We start from the raw sequence: 18,558 nt of genomic DNA on the forward strand, positions 1-18,558 counted from the left end.
TCGAGGAGCCGGTCTGCACTCAGCGCCTAGCAGCGTCGCACGGAGCATCGCCTCCTCAATCCAGCACGGTGTTGCAGGGCGCTGACTCTGCAGACCGGATCTTTGATCCGGTGCTCCACGCAGCGCTGCTGGGTGCCGACCTGGCAGGCCGCTTCCTTGATCCGGCGGCCTGCCGGGTCGGTGCTGATCAGCGCTGCGCGGAGCACCAGATCGAGGAGCCGGTCTGCAGAGTCAGCGCCCAGCAACGCCGCACGGAGAATCGCCTCCTCAATCCAACACGGCGTTGCTGGGCGCTGACTCTGCAGACCGGCTCCTCGATCTGGTGCTCCGCGCAGCGCTCACATATGTTCTAGCACCTGTTTATTTAACGGGCTGAACAACACTAGTTACTATATAAACATAGCTAGATTATTCCTCTGAGAAAGCCTGAGTGGACATATCAAATCTTATAAGGCACCTTAAAATGCCTGTAGGTTTTTGCCTGATGTTCACTGGAAGCACATTTCAGTGTGGCACAGATGCCACCATTGTAAAAGCCCTGGTCTTATAGGATATGTTGAACATCAGGAGCACATGACGCTACTAAGGGTGTCGTTGCATTTCCCCAAGATGTCTCTTTTGCAACATGTTCAAAGTAACCAAAGCATACAAAATATATACAGTGGTACCTCGGATTACAAATGTTTCAGGTTACAGACACTTCAGGTTACAGACTCCGCTAACCCAGAAAGAGCACCTCGGGTTAAGAACTTTGCTTCAGGATGAGAACAGAAATCGTGTTCCGGCGGCGCAGTGGCAGCAGGAGCCCCCATTAGCTAAAGTGGTGCTTCAGGTTAAGAACGGACCTCCGGAACAAATTAAGTTCTTAACCAGAGGTACCACTGTACTGGTATCCAAGAAAAATGAAAGACCATCACCATAGGGAATTCACTTTACCTCTTCCTTGAGCAGGGCTTCTGCCTTGCTTCTGCTGATACTCTTGTTGTACCACCTGCAATGATCAAAGAGTCCCAGAATTTGAGGTTAGGCTGTACAGCTTTAGCTGTAAACTCCTTGGCTTTGGAGTGATTTGGGCTACTTTCTTGTTTTTATGGTGCACATAAAATGGCCCATGAACTATCATCGATGTTAATTTGTGAAGAACATACTAAGGAAATCAGAATTCATTTATCATTACAAATTAAGCAGATTCTGAATGTTCAGCGCATGCAAAAACTGCATGGCTATGGCCACGTCTGGTAAAGGAAAAGGAGAGTTGCTCTCCACAATTCAGCAGACTAAATATTCCTTGAAATAGCTTTCTGCCCCTTGAACAGATAATATTCCCCTTCATTAGTTCCACAATCCTGTCTAGCAATTTAACCCTCCCAAACCTTAAACAAATTTACACCTTCATTTGGAAGGTTTTTTTTTAAAGCTACTCAACTGAATTCTCACCCTCTTGGTAGTAATAATCACTTAGCCTTAGATCTATCTAAGCGTTTGCTGGCAGGAGTGTCCCATCAGCAGCAAGACGCTCACATCAGTGGAAAGAGGTCAGTAGCCTTTCATATATTTCACCTTTCCCCTGTACAATGGTACCTTCGGTTGCAGACAGGATCCGTTCTGGAGGTCCGGCCGGATCCCGAGGTTTCCACAACCTAAGGACCACTTCTGCACATGCGCACACGGCAAAACCCGGTCAAATACTTCCGGGTTTGCCGCTTTCGCATCCTGAAGTTTACGTAACCAGAGGATTACGTAACCGGAGGTACTACTGTACCCTTAAAAATATGTGTTAGGGGCTTTGGGGAACCTCTGGAGAGCTTCGTCCCAGTACCCCAGGGTACCTTCTACTATGCTAGATCCCAGTTCCCTCTGCAAACGGAATGAGCTCTTCCATTTGTGGCTAGCTGGGATCCAAGCCAATGTTGTAGCTAAAGAAGAAAAACAATCTTACTCATATATTTGAAGATTTTCTGGTGATTTTTCTACCACGTAGCTGCTTGGTACATATCCTTCATGCCTGTTAAAAACAGAATGCTCTAATATTGGTACACTAGAAACCCAGGCATCTTCCACCCAAATACATTATGAAAATGGTTTATAATAGCACGGTGCCTTTTAAACTCTCCTCTGGAAAGAGCTATTACTGACAGCAGGGGATAAGCTTCCAAACTATATTTCTAAGTGGAGCCCAGTAACCATCAATCTGAGCAGGATGCAGTACAGACTGAGAAAGCTGTGTGGCTATTAATTCTGTGTCTGCAATTAAAAATAGAAGAGAAACTCCAAGCAAATGGCCTACCTACCCATTTCTATCCTGAACCAACCACCAGTGGACCTCAGAGTTATCAATAACATGGTATTCTTCGTTGCACCGTAATTCCAGCTCCTGAGGATTCTGTGCATTGTAGTCATAAATGGCTATTACTGGAGATTCCTTGGGCTCTGCAAATAATCTCTGTACAGAAATAACAAAAAAACAACAACAACTCGAATGACCCATATTAAATATGCAAAATTGACTACAAGAAATACAACTGTATGTTTACCCAGTGATCCTAGCTTGCATGCCACACTTAAATGTGTGAGCCCACTTGCATGTGTGGGCTCTGGAATAAAAGACTGTGGCGACTTCACTCCTCCCCTGTTGTTTTGCTGCTGTGCTACACTAACGTAAGACGCACGATTTAGCTCTCTCAGGCAAAGCACAAGCTGTAAGCTATAGGGCAAACCTTGGTTACAGCTGGTAGTTAGTTTGGAAATAGCTGAACCAAAGCTGGGCTTCATGTGTGAACCCAGCCAATGTGTCAGATACTCACAATCTTTCCGCTCCCATTTTAGGATGGAAAGATTGCCCAGATTAAGCATATGAATATAATACGAGTATATTAAAATGCACTGGAGACACACAACAGTCCTCTACACATATGCATGATTTGTAGATTTGAAAGTACTGCATACAGTACTTAAATCCCAAACTATGAAATACTGCACTTCAAAGCTATAGACGGGAAGAAGCTATATACCCAATTCAGGACCCTTACTATATTTTCCCAAAGACACAACCAAAATTACTATATAAAAATGATTAAGAGACCAGCACATAATACACATATAGAGAGAGAGCTGCTCCTTTGGATACATGCAAATACAGTGGTACCTCGGTTTACAACCACAATTGGTTCTGGAAGTCTGTACTTAACCTGAAGCGTACTTAACCTGAAGCGAACTTTCCCATTGAAAGTAATGGAAAGTGGATTAATCCATTCCAGATGGGTCCGCGGAGTACTTAAACTGAAAATACTCGAACCGAAGCATACTTAAACCAAGGTATGACTGTATTATAGAAATATCTGAACATATTTGAATTTTGACAACATTGCACTTTATCACTATGCCTGTGCCATTTCTTTATGCTCACCCAGTTATCCTCTGGAGTTGGGGGAAGAGGTTTCTTGGAGACTAGAAAAAGAAAAAGAAACACTTACCAGCAATATGATTCATGTTTAGAACAAAGCATAAAGAACAAAAGACAAGCCTGCTGGGATCAGGCCAAAGGCCCACCTTGTCCAACATCCTGCTCTTACAGTCACCAACCAGATGTCTGTGGGATGCCCAACAGCACTCTGCTCACCTGCAGTTCCCAGAAACTGGTATTCAGAGCCATAATGCCTCTGAATATGGAGGCAGAACATAGCCAAAGTGGCTAGTAGCTGTCGATAACCTTGTTCTCCATGAATGTTAACCCTCTTTAAAAGCCATCCAAGTTGGTGGCCATCCCTGCCTCCTGTGGGAGCGAGCTCTATAGTTTAGCTAAGCAATGTGTGAAGCAGTGATTTCTTTTATCTGTCCTGAATCTTTTAACATTCAACTTCTTTGAATGTCCGTTCCTAGTGTTATGAGAGACGATGAAAAACTTTGATCTGTCCACTTTCTCTGTACCATGCCACCTTTTACTCGCCCTCTCTCTAAGCGAAATAGTCCCAAACACTGCAACCTTTCCCCAATGGGGGTGATGGACCTTTTTCAAACCTCCTCTGAAAGTAGAAAAAAACTATCATAACCCTACAATTCTGGGCAAATTCAAACAGCCACAGGGTGGCTCTGTTTTCACACGGAGAGCTGGTTACTGTGCAGTTTCTGTTCCTGCAATGAAGCAACTCTCACCACACTTTGCCGTGGCCCAGAGATGGGGCATGGGCATGGGGAATAATGGTTAATTAACCACACGGCCAGAGGCTTCAGGCAACCAGACCTGAAGTAGTACTTTCTTAGAATCATAATATAGCAAACCTTCATTTGAACCGGCCCAAAGCAGACCTGCAAGTTCTGCCTCTGAGGTTCATATTAGCCACTCCCAAAACTATAAATTTTAATGGCATTCACTATTCTCCCCACTTTTGGACCGAGTTTCCATTCCCCACAATGGCAGTCACACATTTATACAGTTCTGATATGAAGTTACATTAAACGTGAGCGTTGCCGCATGAAGCAAACTGGCCACTTGCTAAGGTTGCCAATGCCTGAAAGATAAAACTATTGCAGCTGGGTGAACATTGATGATGATGATGATGGTGATAATTTATTTATACCCTGCCCATCTGGGTTGGTTTCTCCAGCTACTCTGGGTGGCTCCCAACAAAAAATTAAAAACATGATAAAACATCAAACATTAAAAACTTCCCTAAACAGGGTTGCTTTCAGATGTAGAGCAGAGAACTCAAGCAGCCAAACCCAGCTGCATACCGTACTATACATAGCATACAACCATACAGCTAATTATTAAAGAACAAAGGATTTAAAAGACATTCCATATAACATGTACCCATTTTGCAGATGGGCAACACTGAGGCTGTGGACCTCTAGTGCCAAGGACAACCAGTAAATCTATGCCAGAGGTTCAAACAATAGCATGAATAGATCACTCGAGTGAGTGAGTCAAACCACAGAACACAGTCAACTTGCAATAAGCTTTATGTGTGTATGAGCGAAGACTTGATTGGGAGCACTGAACATTTTTTTATCTTTCCTCAGAAATGGCATGGGATATCAATTGCCAAAGGTGACCAGGTCCTTGCTGGTCCTTCATCTAAATTAGAGCATCATACATTAGGGTAAATAATCAATTCAGTACTGATTCAGGAGGGATGAGGACACTTGGAATGAATTACATACCAGTATTGGCTGGAACATACTCCACACAGCCTGTTGCCAGTTTTTCTCCCTGAGCGCAGCATCTCCATCTCCCATCTATCCAGAAATTTGGGTGAAACTTCGCCACCAAATTGTTGTTGTTCCTAGTTTCTGAAAAAGTCGGATGGAAAAATTAAGGTTGTTTCAAATTTCCCCAGCCTATCCACCATGACAATGGCTACCCATCTTTATTGCTACGTGGCGTTCTGATGAAAAATGCTGTTACAGTACCTCCCATATAAACTGCCAGTGACTGGGAAGGAGAAGGTATGACAGAAGGCTCAGTATAGCTGAAAATTACATTCCACATGCAGAGGGGCACATCTGGTCATTGCGGGCTACAATTGGAAGGGGCCAGCCAGCAGAGATACAATAATTTCTCTTCTTTGGCTAGAGCAAATTTCCAAGAGAAATACAGTTGGATTACAGAATAGGTAACTGCTATGTTACATGGAGTGAAGCAATAGATTCCAGACTGCACTATTTTAAACTACAGATGGTTGTTGCATTTTTTTAAAAAAAGTTTTCCTATGTCAAAAGTCCCTAGCAGGGACATAAAATTATTTACGATTGGTATTTTTTATACCATTTCAGTGATAGTCCCAAGCATATGGGGGAATGCTAAAACATTCTTGCTGTTGTGCTTATTTACTATGTGAAGGAAGCTTCGGTGCTTTTGCCCATCACTGGGGGACACACAAAAATACATGAGCTCTCACTTGCAGTCTGAAATGGTTCAGTCCAGAGTGCCAGCATCTCACAATTCCGCTCAAAAGTGACACAAAGACAGCATACGAGCTGAAGCAGAAATTGCCTTCCTGCATGACCATCAATCAATCAATCAATCAAAAAATATATTATACAAAGGTATTTAAAGCAGCATTTCTGCCTTTCATATATTTTATTATGTTATTATTTGTTTGTTTGTTTGTTTGTTTGTTTTCTATACTGCCCTATACCTGAAAGTCTCAGGGCGGTTCACATAAAAGATCAAATACATAAAATCAAAACAAAACCAACAACCCAATAACGCCCCCTCCCCAAGAGCCAGCATTTTTTAAAAGGGTACAGGATGCAGATCAAGTCAGGCAATGTATGCTGACAGCAGGAGAGAAGCTTATAAGCATTTCAGGCAGCAGTTGTGCTCATACTTTACTGGGGAGTAAATCCCATGGAACTCAACAGGACGATTGCACTCAAAAGGAACTCAATAGTAGACATGCAATATCGGCAGCACATGTGAAAGTGGTTGAAGTGGGCTCTGAGTCATTAAAGTTTACGCTACAACTCTATTGTTTTGATCCTGCGCTTGGAATATTTATTGACCTGAGAGGTTACACTGTGATCACTTTACAGTACCTTCTTTCAGAGCCAGCACCCATTTCTGACAGCTCGCTTGGCTGGGAGCAAAGACGTACAGCAGATAGTTGTCATGAAAAATCTACAACATGAAAAAAGGTGCATAGAATAAATTCCAGGCCAAATAGGAAAATAACCTACTTCTGAAATAAGTACTCTTTAAAAGTCAAAATATGGCATTGGATATATTTGCAACAGATATAAATAATTCAATTATTTGCCAAATTATCTCCAGTTGCATCATGACTCAAATAAATCACCCATGTTACTCTAATCTGCACGTCGTTCCAAAGCTACCAGTAACTGCAGCAGAAAGGGTTAGGAATTGTCTTTTAGAAAAGGAAAGCCAGCGGAGTTTTTCCTGATGCTGAATTTCCCACCAGATACCCAAATCATTCTTGTGCAGTTAAGAAATAGGAAAATAAATATTTTCCAGATACAGTACTTTTAAAAGTGAAAAATTGAGCCTTAACATATCCTTTCAGGGAAGAAGCTCCACAGTCTCAGCACTGTTAGCCTGCTACAGAGAAGTCTCTTTTAGTCTGGTACTTGTCAAACTGATTTATTTAGGCCAGCTTAGGTTATGGAACTGATAAGGCTGGACAAAGAAGACACCTTGCTTCCTGAGGCTTAGCCAATCACCCCCGAAATCACCCCAGGCAAAGTCAAGGTGAAAGGCAATTTAAGGCAAGCAAAGTTATTTGTCATCTAAAGTAGAAAACTCCACCTCTTTTGCTTCTCTCTGGAAGCAAAAAATAAATAAAATGAATTAAGTATCTAAATGCTTGCTACCCTTTCATGCCTGATGTGGCTTCATCACTCTGCCTAATAGGACAGCTGGCCCGGAGTCACCAACTTTCACTTACCTGGAAAGGGTATTTATAGTGACATGGAATTGTGATATCACTTTTCACAATTTCTACACACTTAATCTTCGATAGTTCAATTGAGCCCTTTAGAATTCTTTTTTTCTACAAAAAAATAGAGATAAAAACAACAACACAGGAGTCAGTTTGTGTCTGTAATTTTTCAAAAGGGTTATGTTACGAAGTAGGCAGTGCCTGTTCTGCTGTTAACATTACAGGACCAAGTCTTGGTTATTCCTTCAGGTCTGAAAAGCACCTTGGAAAAAAGCAAGGAAAAAACTTATCTATGTTACAATTTTCAGTACCAATGATATAGAGAGAATAGAAAAAAGGAGATAGAAAGAAATCTCTGAGGAAATATTAATCTTCCAAACTTGCAATTGCTTTATTTTCTGATCAATATAATCATTTCATCTTGCATTTTCCTTTATAGGCAGAGATTCCAGGACAATTTCTTCTATGAAGTGTAACTCATTTGCCTAAAATCTTCTTCCTGACGTGCTAGTTTGAATGGAAAATATAAAGATTACTTTTAATAAACATATTCTTGCATGCAGTTTCGACTAATGTACACATTTATGCTATGCAATTTCCCCTAACATAACAAATTTTTATATTTTATTTTTACTAATACATGCATTTCTAAGCACACTTTCCCTATACTGTAGATATTATCTTTATGCACACAGTTGGCAGGAGGCTGCCACTGAAAAATTCATAGAAGTGTAAATTTCAAAAGAAAGTTGTGTTTTGATGCTTGCATTGATTTGAGTTCAAATTAGTTACTTGCTTATTAAAATGCAAACCCAGTCAATTTTCTCTACTTGACAGTTTCTTTTCTGACCAATTACTCTTTTCATCTAATCCGTGATGCATGTGTCTGGGCTATAACTATGTTTGTGCCATCTGCACATGCTCAGATGCATTATACTACTCCAGGAACATGCTACAACCTCTTCTAGACAGATGTAGTCTAACCGCTGTTTTCCATAGCCTGGTATCAACACCCAGATTAGACTATGTAGCTCCGTCTCTGAAAACAATTTCAGCAACAAGATTGCTGACCTGGTCAGTCAGATCATATCTTGCAGTCGCTTCCTGTTCATTTCTGAGTGCAATTCAAACTGATTTTAATCTCCAGCTGCATAAAAACTTTTCACGCTTGCACCTAAGTGATCACTTCCTTCCACAGGAACCTACCTGTTTGTTACGTCTGGCACCAGAGGTCCTTCTCTACATATTCCTGCCACCCTGTAGGCTTGCTTAATAATAATCATCATCATTATTTATATGCTGGCCATCTGACTGGGTTGCCCAGAGAGCCATGTTTTAGACAATTCTTTTTTAAAAAGTTTGTATTTTTGTATTTTTACTGTTGCTATAATTGCTTTTATTTCTAATGTTTTTTATCTGTTTCACTTTTGTTTTATGGCTCTCTTTTGTAACCTACTGTATCTTGAAAATCTAGATTTAAATATACATTTTCAAATAAATTAAAAAATAATGTATCCTATCATTTTCATGGCACCTGTCCCCATCTCCATTTTGTCACTTACTATTCTCATTTCCCTCACATAACCTATTTCCCTCACATAACCTATCACAAACCTTCATAGCTTACAAATATAGTTCATTGCAGGAAAAGATATATTAGTAGTTGTGAGGTACTGACATTCAGCAGCATAATGCATTCAGGAAAATGAGAATGGGGCTGCAATTAATGTCAATTTCGAAGAACATTATCCCTCCAATTTCAAGTTCTAATTTCAACGCTTAAGAAATAAATACTAGTTTATTGAACAAAATTATCTGCACATATTAATGGTATTTCACATTTCCAGGGGAAGCAATCTCAGTAGCACTCCTGTAGACCTACTACAATGATCAGCTGCCCAGTGTTCCTTGAAGACACACTGGCTGTATTTGCCACTACTGTAATATGGACAAGCCACAGTGAAGCTCAGGCTCCCCAGCTCCCCCTTCCTTCTTTGTAATGCTAAACCAGGGGTCAGCAACCTTTTTCAGCTGTGACCAAGCGGTGGGTCGGACCATACAGTGGTTGTTGTTGTTGTTTAGTCGTTTAGTCGTGTCCGACTCTTCGTGACCCCATGGACCATAGCACGCCAGGCACTCCTGTCTTGCACTGCCTCCCGCAGTTTGGTCAAACTCATGTTCGTAGCTTCGAGAACACTGTCCAACCATCTTGTCCTCTGTCGTCCCCTTCTCCTTGTGCCCTCCATCTTTCCCAGCATCAAGGTCTTTTCCAAGGATTCTTCTCTTCTCATGAGGTGGCCAAAGTATTGGAGCCTCAGCTTCACGATCTGTCCTTCCAGGGAGCACTCAGGGCTGATTTCCTTAAGAATGGATAGGTTTGATCTTCTAGCAGTCCATGGGACTCTCAAGAGTCTCCTCCAGCACCATAATTCAAAAGCATCAATTCTTTGGCGATCAGCCTTCTTTATGGTCCAGCTCTCACTTCCATATATCACTACTGGGAAAACCATAGCTTTAACTATACGGACCTTTGTCGGCAAGGTGATGTCTCTGCTTTTTAAGATGCTGTCTAGGTTTGTCATTGCTTTTCTCCCAAGAAGCAGGCGTCTTTTAATTTCGTGACTGCTGTCACCATCTGCAGTGATCAAGGAGCCCAAGAAAGTAAAATCTCTCACTGCCTCCATTTCTTCCCCTTCTATTTGCCAGGAGGTGATGGGACCAGTGGCCATGATCTTGGTTTTTTTGATGTTGAGCTTCAGACCATATTTTGCGCTCTCCTCTTTCACCCTCATTAAAAGGTTCTTTAATTCCTCCTCACTTTCTGCCATCAAGGTTGTGTCATCTGCATATCTGAGGTTGTTGATATTTCTTCCGGCAATCTTAATTCCGGCTTGGGATTCATCTAGTCCAGCCTTTCGCATGATGAATTCTGCATATAAGTTAAATAAGCAGGGAGACAATATACAACCTTGTCGTACTCCTTTCCCAATTTTGAACCAATCAGTTGTTCCATATCCAGTTCTAACTGTAGCTTCTTGTCCCACATAGAGATTTCTCAGGAGACAGATGAGGTGATCAGGCACTCCCATTTCTTTAAGAACTTGCCATAGTTTGCTGTGGTCGACACAGTCAAAGGCTTTTGCATAGTCAATGAAGCAGAAGTAGACGTTTTTCTGGAACTCTCTAGCTTTCTCCATAATCCAGCGCATGTTTGCTATTTGGTCTCTGGTTCCTCTGCCCTTTCGAAATCCAGCTTGCACTTCTGGGAGTTCTCGATCCACATACTGCCTAAGTCTGCCTTGTAGAATTTTAAGCATAACCTTGCTAGCGTGTGAAATGAGCGCAATTGTGCGGTAGTTGGAGCATTCTTTGGCACTGCCCTTCTTTGGAATTGGGATGTAGACTGATCTTCTCCAATCCTCTGGCCATTGCTGAGTTTTCCAAACTTGCTGGCATATTGGGTGTAGCACCTTAACAGCATCATCTTTTAAGATTTTAAATAGTTCAGCTGGAATATCATCACTTCCACTGGCCTTGTTATTAGCAGTGCTTTCTAAGGCCCATTTGACTTCACTCTCCAAGATGTCTGGCTCAAGGTCAGCAACCACACTACCTGGGGTGTACGAGACCTCCATATCTTTCTGGTATAATTCCTCTGTGTATTCTTGCCACCTCTTCTTGATGTCTTCTGCTTCTGTTAGGTCCTTACCACTTTTGTCCTTGATTATGGTAATCTTTGTACGAAATGCTCCTTTCATATCTCCAATTTTCTTGAACAGATCTCTGGTTTTCCCCATTCTATTGTTTTCCTCTATTTCTTTGCATTGCTCATTTAAGAAGACCCTCTTGTCTCTCCTTGCTGTTTTTTGGAAATCTGCATTCAGTTTCCTGTATCTTTCCCTATCTCCCTTGCATTTTGCTTGCCTCCTCTCCTCCGCTATTTGTAAGGCCTCGTTGGATAGCCATTTTGCTTTCTTGCATTTCCTTTTCCTTGGGATGGTTTTCGTTGCTGCCTCCTGTATAATGTTACGAGCCTCCATCCATAGTTCTTCAGGCACTCTGTCCACCAAATCTAAATCCTTAAACCTGTTCCTCACTTCCACTGTGTATTCATAAGGGATTTGATCCAGATTGTATCTTACTGGCCCAGTGGTTTTTCCTACTTTCTTCAGTTTAAGCTGGAATTTTGCTATAAGAAGCTGATGATCTGAGTTACAGTCAGCTCCAGGTCTTGTTTTTGCTGACTGTATAGAGCTTCTCCATCTTTGGCTGCAGAGAATATAATCAATCTGATTTCGATGCTGCCCATTTGGTGATATCCATGTGTAGAGTCTTCTCTTGTGTTGTTGGAAGAGAGTGTTTGTGATGACCAGCTTGTTCTCTTGACAGAACTCTATTAGCCTTTGCCCTGCTTCATTTTGAACTCCCAGGCCAAACTTGCCAGTTGTTCCTTTTATCTCTTGATTCCCTACTTTAGCATTCCAATCCCCTGTAATGAGAAGAACATCCTTCTTTGGTGTCATTTCTAGAAGGTGTTGTAGGTCTTCATAGAATTGGTCAATTTCACTTTCTTCAGCACCGGTAGTTGGTGCATAAACTTGGATTACTGTGATGTTAAAAGGTCTGCCTTGGATTCGTATCGAGATCATTCTGTCATTTTTGAGATTGCATCCCATTACAGCTTTTGCCACTCTTTTGTTGACTATGAGGGCCACTCCATTTCTACTACGGGATTCTTGCCCACAGTAGTAGATATGATAGTCACCCGAACTGAATTCGCCCATTCCCTTCCATTTTAGTTCACTGATGCCCAGGATGTCGATATTTATTCTTGTCATCTCATTTTTGACCACATCCAGCTTACCTCCACTCATGGTTCTTACATTCCAGGTTCCTATGCAATATTTTTCTTTACAGCATCGGACTTTCCTTTCGCTTCCAGGCATATCCGCAACTGAGCGTCCTTTCGGCTTTGGCCCAGCCGCTTCATCAGCTCTGAATCTACTTGTACTTGTCCTCCGCTCTTCCTCAGTAGCATGTTGGACGCCTTCCGACCTGAGGGGCTCATCTTCCAGCGTCATAACTTTTATATGCCTGTTGTCTTTGTCCATGGAGTTTTCTTGGCAGGGATACTGGAGTGGCTTGCCAGTTCCTTCTCCAGGTGGATCACGTTTAGTCAAAACTCTCCACTATGACCTGTCCATCTTGGGTGGCCCTGCATGGCATAGCTCATAGCTTCTCTGAGTTATTCAAGCCCCTTCGCCACGACAAGGCATTGATCCATGAAGGGGATACCTCGGTTTAAGTACACAATTGGTTCCGGAAGTCTGTCCTTAACCTGAAGCGTACTTAACCTGAAGCGAACTTTCCCATTGAAAGTAATGGAAAGTGGATTAATCTGTTCCAGACGGTCCGCGGAGTACTTAAACTGAAGCGTACTTAACCTGAAGCGAATTTTCCATCGAAAGTAATGGAAAGTGGATTAATCCGTTCCAGACGGGTCCACAGAGTACTCAACCTGAAGCGGAAGTCTGTCCTTAACCTGAAGCGTACTTAACCTGAAGTGAACTTTCCTATTGAAAGTAATGGAAAGTGGATGGATCAATTCCAGACGGGTCCGCGGTTACTTAAACTGAAAGTACTCAAACCGAGGTATGACTGTATTTTGGGGGGGGGGGATGAACAAATTACTATGCTCCACAAGTAACCCAGAGATGCATTTTAAATAAAAGCACACATTCTACTCATGTAAAAACACCAGGAAGGCCCCACAAATGACCCAGAGATGTATTTTAAATAAAACGACACATAGAGGACATCTGAAGGCAGCCCTGTTTAGGGAAGCTTTTAATGTTTAATAAATTATTGTATTTTAATAAGTCTGTTGGAAGCCACCCAGAGTGGGGTATAAATTATTATTATTATTATTATTATTATTATTATTATTATTATTATTATTATTATTCTCATGTAAAAACATGCTGATTCCTGGACCGTCCGCGGGCCAGATTGAGAAGGCAATTGGGTCGCATCCGGCTCCCGGGCCTTAAGTTGCCTACCCCTGTGCTAAACCCTCATTTAACACTATCTGTGAACTGAACCATTGCACCCGATAAAGAGAAGCAGCAAGAACTTTTGGACACAAGGAGAAATCGGACCAGCATTTTGCAAATCCAAATAGCAACCTTCACACTCAGTGTTATTTTCTGATTAAATGGAGACTTGCTTTTTATTTTGAACAATGCACTCGCTTGAATGGCATCAATTATTTTGTGCTGCAGCCATCTTGGCAGAGGGAAGCATGGGCAATTGAGCTGCTTTCAGCAAAAGTCTTGACAGAAATAATTTGCAGGTCTCTGTGGATTCTGCCATGACCCTGAAATTAACATGAAGCTGTGAGTTGTATCCAGGCACCCTGTTCCTATTTCCGTACAGCACCTGAATGGTGTCGTGATTGGAAATATTGCCCATTCTTGACACACCCTAGGCTAAGGACTAACTGATTAGAGCAACATGTCTTGGCATCAGGTGCTAGGGCACCCTAGGATCTAATACTTATCTCCTTTTTCAGAGCCTCAAAAACAATGCAAAGCGGGAGAGGATCTGAGCAGCAAAGGCTTTTCGTCTCTTTCACACAGTGGTTTTAGCACTGAAAACCCACAATGCACACACTGTATGTGAAACGCTGCTTAGTGAACCAAAGGAGGCAAAACAACACCTGCATGGTACTAGCATGCACTGCATACAATGAAGCTGTATAATGCATACACACAAAATGCAATAAAATCACATTTGGGCATAAGTAGCCTTGGTGGCGCTGTGGGTTAAACCACCGAGCCTAGGGCTTGCTGATCAGAAGGTCGGCGGTTCGAATCCCTGTGATGGGGTGAGCTCCCATTGCTCGGTCCCAGCTCCTGCCAACCTAGCAGTTCGAAAGCACGTCAAAATGCAAGTAGATAAATAGGAACCGCTACAGCGGGAAGGTAAACGGTGTTTCCATGTGCTGACCTGGAAGCTATACGCCGGCTCCCTTGGCCAATAGAGCGAGATGAGTGCCGCAACCCAAGTCGGTCACGACTGGACCTAATGGCCAGGGGTCCCTTTACCTTTACCTAGCCTTGGCTAATCAAAGAGAGGAAACAGTCTGGCAGAGCTTGAACAGGCTCACAACAATTAGGATCCTGCTGCACACACCACTTAATGTGAACATCTCTTATTAACAGTAAGCAAGGTCTGTTCAAGCCTTCCTTAACTCTGGGGAAGCAAAAAAAAGGGGGGGGGACATGCTAACTCTGTTAGCGCCCACACCACCAAGTGACCATATTTAATACTTTATTAAACATACAGCATTCTAAATCAGTCAATACTCCTGTGGTGATTTCACACGTGAGGATTAAAACAGCTTTTGCCTAAATCTGTATGTAATGCTAATGTTCAGCCTACATTAAGCAGAATGTAACCAGCCTGAAGGACGGCATTGCCTGATATCTTCCTCCTCCTTAGTCACAGGGTGGCCCTTGTAGAAATCAGCAGAGAGGAGGACGGGGACAGAACTAGAATCGGTTCTGCTTGTCACTGACTCTCAGGTGTTAACTGTTGATGGGTTCTCTCCCTTCTTAAGGTCCTTGCTTCTTAAGGTTCATTATCTTTAAACCACACTTGGACCAGATTGGCCTTCAAACAGAGAAGTCTTCCAAACAGAGGACTGACGGCCCTTCAAACAGAGGATTATCCCTTGTAAAGTAGGGCGCACTTCTGATGGTGGTGGAGCTATGACAAGTGCCCTCCCTCTGGCTATCTTAATACTTGAGGGGGGTCAGTTGGGATAGAGGCAGCATTTCAGATATCTGAAGCGTAAGTTATTTAGGGCTTTAAACACCAGTGTGAAGACACCATGGGCCTGGAAACAAACCAGCAATCAACATGGGAAATAACATTTCCCCTTGAAGGCTGGTGTTCAGATTGCATTAGGGATTAAAGGGCACATCTCATCTAGTTACTTTACTGGGGAAACCTGCCTCGGACATTGAGAATCGTGACCCAGTGTGAACATGGATCCATACAGGCATAAACTAATGGAAATGAATAATGCAATCCTTTAGTAATGCTCACAAAGAGACCCGGCGCCGCTGCCACTGCTTCCTTGATTCAATCTCCAGAGCTAACAGAACCGAAAGGAGAAAACAATTATCATTGTCACTTAAGCCAGCAGTTATGAATCAGAATGCACACTGGGAGAAGGCCCTTTGAACAGCAAGAGGCCCTTTTACATAGTCACTTTTCAAAGTACAATCGCACTTTAAATTATTCTTGATCTATGTGCATCAAGGTTCAGCAGAGACAAACAACACAAGTTATGCATTGTTTCTGGGTCCATACAGACTTTGAAGTTACAACGTCACTGAAGGAAACAGCACAAGAGGAAAGATATACAAAACAAAACTTTGCAAGGGGACATCGACCTGTATATGCCATTTTTGAAAATCGAGGAAAAGCAAATAAAAAGAAATTGGCTTTTTGAGAAAGGAGGAAGCATAATTAGCAGCAGAGGTTTGGTGCAAGGAAGATACAGAAATGTGTGAGTTAAATATCAAAATAGACTCCAGAAACTATAAGAAACTCTTTCTCTCTGTTCATGGAATTGCCCACCTATTGTGGAAGCTCCTGCATTGACTATAATACACACACACGGTTTTCATCACTGTTAACAAATACAAATACAACCTACATACATATGTAGTGGCACTGTACAAAAATATTGTAGTCTAAGACTGCTGATATTTAGAGAAACTGAAATAATAACTATTCAGATGATATTATTAAAGATATCTCTTGCTCTACTTAATATCTGAGACCAGGTCTTTATTTGAATTGAATTGATTGTTTTATTCTATCGGTATTTATGTGCTGTAAACCACTTTGGAATTTTGAATGTTTTAAATAAACTACTGAAAATGTTATTAAATAAACCAATACAAATAAGCATGTTGCAGATGCCATGAGGCTTGGAGTGTCTCTGCCCCAAATCACTGAGTGGTAGGGTGGAATGCACCTTGGATGTTAACAAGATATGTAAAGAAGTTGTGTTTGTTGTCGTATGCATTTATGAGGAAGAGAGAGCAAAAAGACCTGGAGCAGCTCTGACTCTCTTAGGGCATCTAAATCTGCAAAAGACACAGGGTAAGGTGGCTTTGTTCAATATTGGCAATAAATAGCTGTTTCAGGTGCAGTTCTGTGTCTCTTGACTGCCAGCTTTGTTCATTATTGTCTCTGCAGCAATACTATGCTGCTTTACATTCTATTTTACACTGCAGCTGTTGCTATCTCAAAGCATTGTGCTGGTAAAACACTTCTAACACAGTAAAAGCATTTCAATGAAACACCCAATAGATTGCATCAAAGGTTTACACTCCTGGCTGACCAAGTGGCTGAAGCCTGGAGAGATGCCTGGAGAGAGGCAGGGAGAACCACAGTGGATGCTATGGACTAAATTTCTAAATATACATATTTTTGTGCTGTCTGCCACCGCACTCTCCATTGAGAACCAAGAAACTTCAGAATATTTTAACAACCTAGCTCCCAGCCACTGAAACCATTCATGGCATTGTACAGATTTTGTAGTCCGCTTTTTTAAAAAAAGAGAGAAGAAAAACTGCTGAAATATGTTGCTATTAGGAGAATTAAGAGCTACGTTCTTCCGAACTGCAAAGCTGTGATCTTCTTAAATGGAAGCCTTGCTATGGCTTTTAAAACTCTAATTCTCATTCCTGGAACAGAAAGCTCTTTCTCCTCTTGTGTTCAGTGCGTAATTGCCATTAACATTAATGAAAGGTTTGTACATACGTCAGGGGAAGAATGAACCTCAGAAAATCTAGCAACAATAAGGATCTGTGTCTTCTAAATTCCATCATACAGTACAGAATGAGGGGCCATCTTACCATGAAGTAAAGCGTGCATAATAGATATGTGTTTTCGAGATTGCCGCCCTGCATAAATCCACCAGTGTCTTGTAATCCGTGTCCCTATTATCACATGCAGATTGCTGCTGCAGACAAAACTCTCTCTTTTTTCCCTAACGGTCTGATTTCACATATACTGTACTGACGGATGCATTCCTAACCGTGCGTATGCCATGACTGACAACAAGAATCTGTCCATTAGCGAAGACTGCCATGCGGACTGCAAATGTGCCAGCAACTTCAACATGTTCAGTTTATTTATTTGCTTTTTAAAAAAGCTGTATATCAGCTGAGGTAGGCTGGGATGAGGACATTTAGCAGTGGGAAAATTTCACAAGAAGAGCAAGTTAAGAAGCCCCTAGTTCCCTCCATCATGCAAAAAACTGCAATCTTAGTGTAGGGGAGAAACAAAGTCTCCACCCCCCCCCAAAAAAAGAATGGAACCACGTATAAAAAAAGAAAGCCTCCACTGCCCTGGAATCACATAACTGTCCCAGAACAACATGCAATGTACACGTAGTTCTGCTATTGGAAAAGATAATATATTTGGGAAACGCAGTGTGGCTCATTCAGCAGACCTGAGAGATGGGCCCGCAAAAGATTTCATTCGCCAAGGCTGCTATTGGGCTCTGTTAAAATGTGAGTTTTGCTACTGGTTATTGTAAGAATAAGGGTCAAAATAGACAGTAGGACCGTCCATAAGAGCATAAGATGAGCCTGCTGGATCCAGCGAATTTCCCACCTAGTCCAGCATCTTGTTCTCACAGTGGCCAACCAGGTGTCTGGGTGAAGCCGGCAAGCAGAACAGCATCTGAAGGCAGCAGCCCCCCTGCTTTCTTGTTTTAATTAACAGCACACATTAGGGAGGAACATCTGCATCAGGACTGCAGCATGTTGGTAGGGGAGGTTTAACTCTTCCCTCACCAGCCATTATTCCAACAAAAATCCCTCTGCACTAGTGGTCCTTCTCCCGCAATAAGTGAATAGGGGTAATTTCATCAGGATTGCAGCATGCAGGCATAGGGGGTTCTGGAAAGATATTTCTATTAGGAAAATCTGAACAGCCTCTAATCTAGAACAGTAACATGTTCTAGAGCAGGGCCCTCCTATGTGCACTTTCTTCAAAACTAAACAAGTTTATGCAGAATTTTAAAAAATGCATTTACCGTATATTCCAGCGTATAAGACGACTGGGCGTATAA

The 18,558-nt window shown here is 42.1% G+C and overlaps 1 protein-coding gene across 1 annotated transcript in view; it reads right to left on the reverse strand.

The window, feature by feature from the left end:
• The window catches only part of ITK (IL2 inducible T cell kinase), a 36,043-nt gene that overhangs the window by 12,687 nt on the left and 4,798 nt on the right, over nucleotides 1-18,558 (reverse strand). Inside the window, exons 2-8 of the mRNA XM_060271622.1 lie at nucleotides 7,404-7,508; nucleotides 6,538-6,619; nucleotides 5,161-5,289; nucleotides 3,407-3,447; nucleotides 2,292-2,443; nucleotides 1,940-2,005; nucleotides 937-991 (exon numbers count right to left, since the gene is read on the reverse strand). Of these exons, the coding sequence (XP_060127605.1) occupies nucleotides 937-991; nucleotides 1,940-2,005; nucleotides 2,292-2,443; nucleotides 3,407-3,447; nucleotides 5,161-5,289; nucleotides 6,538-6,619; nucleotides 7,404-7,508 (630 nt within the window). The remainder of the gene's footprint in view (nucleotides 1-936; nucleotides 992-1,939; nucleotides 2,006-2,291; nucleotides 2,444-3,406; nucleotides 3,448-5,160; nucleotides 5,290-6,537; nucleotides 6,620-7,403; nucleotides 7,509-18,558) is intronic.

This window comes from Zootoca vivipara, chromosome 2 (genome assembly GCF_963506605.1).
Source record: "Zootoca vivipara chromosome 2, rZooViv1.1, whole genome shotgun sequence".
Taxonomy (NCBI): domain Eukaryota; kingdom Metazoa; phylum Chordata; class Lepidosauria; order Squamata; family Lacertidae; genus Zootoca; species Zootoca vivipara.